Source organism: Camelus dromedarius, chromosome 28, assembly GCF_036321535.1.
Source record: "Camelus dromedarius isolate mCamDro1 chromosome 28, mCamDro1.pat, whole genome shotgun sequence".
Lineage (NCBI taxonomy): Eukaryota > Metazoa > Chordata > Mammalia > Artiodactyla > Camelidae > Camelus > Camelus dromedarius.
The window spans coordinates 18,356,460-18,365,152 of record NC_087463.1 but is presented as its reverse complement, the minus strand read 5'-3'; the positions used below and the strand labels follow the sequence as shown (position 1 = coordinate 18,365,152).

The 8,693-nt window shown below is 44.5% G+C and overlaps 1 protein-coding gene across 2 annotated transcripts; it reads right to left on the bottom strand.

The window, feature by feature from the left end:
* Window positions 1-255: 255 nt before the first annotated feature.
* Window positions 256-8,218, bottom strand: SERPINB12 (serpin family B member 12). Of its 2 annotated transcripts, none has more exons than XM_010979999.3 (7): window positions 8,051-8,218; window positions 6,691-6,828; window positions 5,824-5,964; window positions 4,420-4,537; window positions 2,723-2,865; window positions 1,606-1,773; window positions 256-660 (listed from the first exon to the last, which is right to left on the bottom strand). In XM_010979999.3, the coding sequence occupies exons 1-7, from the start codon at window positions 8,216-8,218 to the stop codon at window positions 256-258; spliced, it is 1,281 nt and encodes a 426-aa protein (XP_010978301.1). The 2 variants fall into 2 exon arrangements, with proteins under 2 accessions (XP_010978301.1, XP_064336357.1); XM_064480287.1 differs by having other exon boundaries at window positions 5,824-5,958; window positions 6,748-6,828.
* Window positions 8,219-8,693: the final 475 nt, after the last annotated feature.

Sequence of the window (8,693 nt, the reverse complement as noted above, 5' to 3'; positions counted from 1 at the left end):
GAATGTATGTGCTCGAAAGCTCAGGGAGGAGCAAGGGCCCTTCGATACTAATGGACTTAGATGGAAATCTGCTACAGGGTGAGAGAAAGGTCAAGACGAGCGAGGACCAATGGCTGGAAGATGGGAGCGTGGCGTTGTGATGGAATTCGGTCAGCTTTAGATGTGAGCAAAAAAAAAACAAACGCCCGTGTTCTACCAGGGAAGACAGTATCGCCACTCTCTTCCAGCTCCCAAGTACTAGGCAGTGTGCTCCCTTCAAGGACTGCAAACCCTGCCATAGAAGAGAATGGTCTGGGTTTTGTTGTGTCTGATGAAAAAGAGGAAAGGGCGATCAGCATTAAATGTCTCCCAGGACACTAAGGACTTTTCCATGCCAACAACCCCACTGGCTGCCACTGCCTGGGTGCCGTTTTCATCCACCTCCACAAAGGTTTTATGGACAACCTTTGACAGGTACAAATTGGGACTTGGAGAGATTCCAGTAAGGTCAGCCTTCGTTTCATCAAAGACGTCTGTGATGCCCATGTCCTGGAGGACAGGATTGAGATCATAGCTGTCTTCCAGCGTGAACTGGGGGAAGGAGACGGCTACTGTTTCTTCTGACATATTTTCTGAGCTGCTCCAGGCCATGATTTTTTCATAGGTGATATTCCTTTCAAGCTACAAGAGGAAGAAAATAATGTTTAAGGTCAGATGAGCCAGCCAAGGATGCCCCAAATACTTCAAAGGGTCTGGGTCTGTTTCCACAGTTGGAGACAAGCCTCAAGGTCTTTCCCTCAGTCACAAAATACTCTGATTTCATTTAAAACTCCTCAGCAAATCTCTTTCCTCTTTAAAAGTTACAGGACAATTTGGGTTCTGGTTCTTTGGTGTCTGACAAGCTAGCGTTCAAAGCCCAGCCAAGCTCGTTTGATTAAGTTGGGTGAGCTCTGACCAAGTCTTAATGTTCTGGAGTTGAACCTCCTCTTCTATAAAAATAGAGATAATACCACTGGGCTCTTACAAGGATTAAACAAAATAATGTATGTCAAGTAACACATTAACACCGTGCTGACCCATGACAATTTTGAATCGTGGTTATTATTCTGATTATTACACCTGTCCTTCCATCTCCCTGTATTTCTCTCTCTTCCCCAGCCTTTATTAATTCCTACCTCAGCGAGCAGCCTATTTCAGTATCAGTATCTCCACTTCTGTCAAGGCACACGTGCCCAAAAAGAGGATTCAGCTAAAGGGTCCTTAACTGAGATACAGCAAAACAATCTGAGTAAGAGGCCAGAAGTCAGGATATTCAGGGAAAAGGAAAAGCTGTTTCATTCGTAGCAATTTTCAGGTTACATGTCGCCCAGATTCCTTGGTCTGGAAAACCAGTTGCAGAGAACCATGAGATTCGAGAGGAAAATCCCATCCAACTTTTTTGGCATTTGTTCTTTAGTTCTCAACAGATGAGAAATAAATATCTCATCGAAATCAGATTCTTACGTATTCTTTGATTCTCTGATAGCTCAGCTACCATTCTCCCTTAAGATGGTACACAGTAGGTAATGCTGTTCCCCAAAGATCTATGATGATATGTTTGGTAGAGAAATGGAAGTGGAGATTTACCTCTTCCAAGCCCTTCAGGTTGTCCTCTGAGGGAGACGGCAGCAGGACCAGCATGCTGAGCTTGCCCTTGGTGTACCTCAGTTCAAGGATCTGCGCCTTCAGCTCCTCTACGAAGCCGATTCTAAATAGACCTTTTTGATTCATCATCTTTACACTCTTCTTCTCGTTCTGCAGTGGACAAGGTAGACAGTCACAGGACTGCCATGCTAAGGAGCCCATTAAGATGAGAAATGTCTTCACCAGAAGTTCTGAGCCAGACCAGTGATCGAACGGAAAAATGTCTCCCACCCACTGATCAGGTGGCTCTTACTTTGTCAAGACTCTTTCTACCTGATGAAACCATAATAGGTTCTTCAGCTCCAGGACCACTTGTTGGTAGACTGTCCATCCAGGAGTCTACCCACACAGCGTGGCCAGCAGAAACTAGCCCTGCCAGCTCGATCTCCCATGCCTGCTCAATCCCAGTCTCTTGGCTTCACACGACCCCCATACCCCTACTGGCCTGAAAGGCCCCATCAGTGGGAGCCTTGGTTAAATAATAATCTTGTATATATTAAATAACAACTCCTGCTCCATAGACTTATGTCAGAGGAAAGGGCACCACCCCAGGTCCTTACACCTCATAATAATCTCCTAATAATCTCATAGTATGTGGGGGATCCTCACTCTGCAGAGAAGGATGTGCAGAGCTTGGAAGAATAACATCGAAAGTTCTGGGCTTGGATCTGATCCTTCCTGCCTTCCCTGTCTACAGCCCGGCAGCCTAGAACACGGGATTTTAAGGCAAACACTCACAGATGTGAATCCTAACACACGATTTTGGCTCAGTTACTTCACCTCTGCATTGTTTTGCCCTCAGTTCCTAAATGGAAATAATAAGGACACCCATTTTCATGTTATTTTGAGGACTAAATGAAATAATGATGGGAAAACGCAGCTCCTGGCAAAAAAACGCTTCCTAAACATGCTGATTTTTGCTCATAACAAAATGCTCTTATTGTAAATGTCAGATGTAACCCAGAGACCTAAGCTGAGATTGGATCATACTTGCTGCCAATCACTCTTAGCGGAACCCGTGAGGGGACTGCCTGGAAAACTCTGAGTTCTCACACAGTACCTCATTCAGAGAGAAAAGAGCATCCACCGTGTTTTCACAGTCAAAGTATTTGTCCCACTTGGCCTTGAAGTAAACAGCATTCACCAACACCAGCACCGTTGCGTTGTTGAGAGTGTCCTTGCTGAAGAGTTCCTTGATTTTACCTTAAAACAAAAAGGTTCCAGGGAATAACCTGGATATGAATTGTAGCAAAGGTGTTCATCTACACAGGCTTTTTTTTTTTTTTTTTTTACTGCGGTTTAACATCCCTAAGGCTGGAGCATGTCTCATTCAGGAACTAATCCAAGAGGATTCAGCTAAAGGGCCACCTGGGTCGGGTGGAAGCGGAGGTAAGGGTGGGAGTGATGGGGGGGAAGGGACCCTCTTACTCCTCCTAAAGGAGAACTGTAACTGACAGAGTGTCTGATTCTCTGTATCATTGTTTGGAACTGGTCATCAGATATTTTATTCCATGGTTGATCTTTCAACGTATAGATCCTGCCACCTGATTTTATTTATTTTTTTTATTATTTTATAATTTATTTTATTTTTTTATTATAATCTCCTTGAGAAGAACTACCTCAAGCACTCATCACAGTAGAGTCTATTTGCTCACATATAAACAAAAATGCAGATACATGTGCTAGACCATGATAGAAACTCTGTTTTGTAAGGACTTGCACATGCCGTCTCCCATTGCCTCCTACATCAACCATGAGATGCAGATGTTATTATCCCTTCCTTATAGAAGCATAAACTACATCCCATGAGACGTCAGGCCACACAGCCAAAAAGCGGCAAGTCTGGCTAGGATCAGTCCAGAGTCTTTCCCACTCCTGGCCCAGCTCTGGGCTCCTTCCACAAGAACCCAGCTCTAAGGCAGACTGGAGGAGCCCATGCTATCAAGCAGTCGTCCATTTTCAGGATGTATCCTTCCCCACCTCAAAATGCCAATATAGCAGTTACTTGAATGCATGCCTACGTCTTAAGATGAGAAGACTCTTCCACCTCAAGAAGAGTCCCACTTCAATCCCACAGTAATAGACGACGCTGACGTCACCTACACTTGAAGTACGTGGGAAAGTGAACTAAAATAATGAAGGAGAAACTAGATATTCACTTCTTAGTACGAATATTTTCAGTGAGCCCGATTTCCTCTTGGCAACGGAGTGGAACCTTGAAAGAATGGGAATTTTTGTGGATTGGAGAAGAAGTAAGGAGAAATAAATATGGAGTTTGGGTGCTTTCCCCAAGGAAAGACCAGACAGGGCAGTTTCATATTGAAAAATTATTCCATTTATGTTGAACTCAGATTTTTTACCACTTATCACTATCTCTAAATGCCCTTCACCCAGAAAACACTTATGTATCTAGTGAAATTTTGATAAGAATTGGAATTTTACTGTTTCCATTTCCCTCTGAATAAATTTTTTCACAATCTTTCTACTGACCCTTTAAAAAAAATGGAAATAGTGACAACCTGCTGGTATTGTGCCTGGATGAAAGGCATCTCACCTTTATGGTGGAACAACTGACCAACAATAAGTACCTGTAACATCTAAGCATTTTAACTGTTTGACACCTGCAAAATAAGCTTTGGACCCAGTCCACACATGTAAGCATCTGGTCCCGACAGACTAGCAATCTGAAAAGCTGGGCTGATTTGTTTGTCTTAAATGGGAAAGAATAGGAGCTCCAGTGTGTTGAGTCTTTCTTACCTTGGGACTGACATTCAACCCAGAAGTTAATCTCTTGTCTGGATTTTTCAGTGTCTTTCCGGAAATCAACACTTTCAATCGTTGTATGGTAAAACTGAATCACACCATTTAAGTATTCCTGACAAATTAGAATAAATGGAAATAATGCAATAAAATCATGTAATTATGCAGAAAGTTAGGAATGAGGCAGTCATGAGAAGCCTAATAAGAAAGATGTCTCTAACCACTTAAACTGGATGCCTGTGGCCTCTTTCTATGCCAGGTCTTAATTAACAAGAAACATTTCAGTGGTTGTAGTGACAATTTAGGGTACAGAATGCTTATTCATGGAGCAATCCATAGTTACGACGGCACAAGCTTTTCCTACCAGATTTGGACATTCCATTTGTCAGGACATCACGGGTCAAATAACAAGTAACTTTAGAGGCTTGGCTGTAAAATGCTTCTAATCCTTAAGAGTTAGAACCCTGCTTAATGGTGACAGAGTTTCTATTTAGGATGATGAAAAAGTTTTGGAAATAGATATGGTGATCATTATACAATATTTTGAATGTAATTAATGCCACCGAATTGTATACTTAGAAAAGGTTAAAATGGCAATTTTTATGTTATAGATATTTTACCACAATTTTTAAAAATTGTAATATAATATACCAAAACCATTGCTGTATGCATTTTTAATAGGTGAATTGTAAATTATATTTTAATAAAGCTAGTTTTTTTAAAAAACCAGCATATAAAATCTCATTTCCATTGTAAGAGAACCTACTAATTTTGTCGAAGTAGGCTCCCCTTTCCCCTTACTAGACCAGCCCTAAATACTCAACCTCATCTTTCCAAATGGTCAGGCCCCTCGTGTTTATTGCTAAATCTGTGGTTCCTTCTAGTGGCGAGAGAGGAAACTGACAGATTCAGAGACATCTTGCTCTAGGTACAAAGCTGTTTAGCCACAGAGACAAGACTTGCGCCTTTTGGAGTTCCATAGGGAGGTGGCCTGATCGTGGCACAAAAGGTGATCTTAGAGAAGTGCCTTGAGTGGGGAGGGAGGAGCCAACGGGAAGAGGGGTTCCCAAGTGCATCTACCAGGCACCTTGATTGGGAAGGGCTGTCACGGGAGAAAGCACCATTACCCAACCCACACGGGTTCCCAGGCTATTGGTCACGTGACCCTCTTTCCACCCATTCTGTTTCACCCAAGGGGCCTTGTAAACAGCGCAAGCTGGAAAACTGGGAGGAGGGCAACAGAAGGTGTGTGAGAGAAAGAGATGGGTCCCAGACATCCCACCAGCACATCCTCCTGTCGGAGGTTTGTGCTCTAGGTAGCCAGTGAGTAATCCAGCTACTCCTTGATTTTTAAATCCTAGCCTACATGGTGTCTACAATCACCAGTCACGCCTAACTCACCGGACAGATTGGGAATTCCTGCTCTCCATAAAGCCGGTTGGCAATGCTCAGGGTGTAATCAACTCTGATCCTGTCTAATCTGGAGAGAAGCTGCCCGAAGTAGCAGCTGAGCAGCCCACTCTCGTCGTTTGAAGACTCAGCCTAACAGAAGAAGAAATAAAACGTGATCTAACAGGAAGAGTCACAGCATCACTAAAGCACATTGTCATTTCACACTGTTACCACGTCGGGGAGCAAGCTGAGAAGAGAGGATGGAGGGTGAGACACGCTCCCAGTCACGGTTCCCATGTTGGTATCAAGATCACCCAGGAAATATATACCTGGGGACTCCACAGTGAACACTAGATTTTAGATCAGTGTACTTTGTTCTTCTCTGTATTCAAAACGATTCAAGAAAGAGGTCATCTTCTCCCCATCCTCCTCTTATCCTAATGTAGGGGTATATCTAACCTGGAGAGGATCTTTACTGCTCCTGGCTTATGACAACCAATGAAAGGTCTGTGTGTCAGCGCCGATTTCAGCATGAAATAGAACAGGCAGAAGTGGAGAGAGCGTGAGGCGTAGCTGCCTCCTCCACCTTCCTGCTGCTCACCCTCACCCAGGCTCCACCCTGGGGACCTGGCGCCTGTCAAAGGAGGGCAGTACCGAGGCTACGCTCTAACGATCTTTGCCATGAGCAGGAGATACTGTGTCCTTACAGACAAGGACATCAGAAAGGCATTGTGGGTCACACGGGAGTTTTGCTCGGATGTTGCTGATGATGACAGCCAGGACCTAATGCCTGGGGATAAGCAACCGTAACCAAACCCAGGGCTGCCAGACTGAGCATCTCGGAAGGAAGAGGCGCAGGGGTTCACAGTGGCTCACCTCCAGAGTCAGAGATCCTGTCGTTTCTTTTTTCTGCCCTTCCAGAGAGTTGTCGACATGCCCTTCTCGTTTTTTGCTTTTCAGACAGGGATCAGGTTCTTTGGTCTCATTCTGGGAAAACTCATTGAAGTGTAGTACCTGTGTGATCACAGCAGACAGTACAAATGGCAGGAAGTCTGAATAGCTTCAGACACGTTTTTACAACGTGGCAATGACGATAATGACATAGTCAAACAGAACAATCAACAGCAGTTGAAAGAAAGGTGGATGTTTCTTTTGACCAGGGTTGTGAGGTGGAATGGAGGGGAAGTAAGCTGAATGCTCCCCCACCCCTGGGACTGCATTTAAAAGTGAATGTAACCAAACCAAAAGAATATCAATATCAAGGCTTCCAGGAGCCACAGAGCCACACGCAGCTAAGGAGCCAGCCTGAATTGCCCGTGAGTATAAAATACACACCAGATTTTGAAGACTTAGTATGAAAAAAAAAGTAAACTATCTCATTTAAATGTTTAACTGTTGCCTGTTGATATGATAATATTTTGAATGTGGTGGGTTAAATAAAACAACAGGCAAAGGGGGTGGAGCAAGGGCCCCAAAGCAGGAACAGGTGTGGATTTCCCAAGGAAGGGAGTGGGCTGTATGGCTGGAGTGAGGGGATAGGGAGAAACGGGGTCACCAATTGACCTGGAACTCAGATCCCCAGACCCTCATCTGCCTTTGAAAGGACTGGGGCTTCTATCATTTGCAAAGTGGAAAGTCCATATTTTGAGCCAATGAGAAAACAGGGTCTGACTCTGGTTTTGAAAGGAGCTTCCTGGCACCTGGGTTGAGAACACCGACAGCGGAGCAGGGCAGCCCGTTAGGAAGCCGTCCCCAGGTTAGAAGGGACAGACCTTGGGGAGATGGTGGGAAGCTCTGACAAATTTAATGGGAAGTGAGAGAAAAAGCAAGAAGTCAAGGAGGACACCAGCATCTTTAGTGTCTGGAACCACAACTGGTGCTTAATAAATTTTCATTTAGTGTAAGGAGTGAGAGAGAAAATGCATGCACATATTAAAAATTACTGTCAATATTGGTCTCGATAATTACAGAGAGAAAGATGAGTGGACAGAGACAGAGGAGATGAATGAGAACAGCTGTCAGATGGGTGAGGCTGGAGAGGCCTCATGAAGGAGTTGGAGGCTTAAGTGAGTCTTGAATAAAGGCTGGATGGCAGAGAAAGCAAGGCGGGGACATAAATAACAGCACAGGGCAGACACGGGCTCCCAGCAAGCCCAGGGCACAGGGAGCAGAGAGCCAGGTCAAAGCGGGATTCGGGTCTGACTCTGAGCCTGGATCAAGAGTCCGGGATCTGTACCTGGTCGATCTGCCGGGCGCTGTCACTTCTGGCCCCCAGGCGGACCATGCCAAGGGCAGCTGAGATGCTCAGTGGACAGAAGAAGATGTTCTTATGATAATCATCTTTGCTGATCTTTTGGAAAAGATCAAAGCAAAATTTGGTGTTTGCAGCAATGAGAGAGTCCATGGTGAATCTGATGACAGTCTAAAACCAACAAAACAAAACAAGAGAGAGAGAAAATGATGATCAGGGCACAGTAGGTAAACAGTTCTCATTTTAAGCACTCGAGATGCCATCATGTGCACTTACGCTGATATGTTTTAAAAAACTGGAAAGCTAAGGTCACCAGCTTCCTGGTATATAGATGGAGATACTGCCACTGATACAGACAGAGATCTATTTTCATGGAGTGGTGTGAACCGGTTTCCTAGGGCTGCCACAGCAGATTGCCACAAACTGGGTGGCTCAAACAACAAAAGTTTATTTTCCCACAGTTTCGGAGGCCAGAAGTCCAAGCTCAAGGTTTTGGCCAAGTCGGTTCTTTCTAGAGGCTCTCAGGGAAAAATTTGTGTCATGCCTCCTCTCTCCCAGCCAGCCTGGGTTTGTAGAGGCATCACTCTAATCTCTGCCTCCATCTTCACCTGGATTCTTTCCTGTGTCA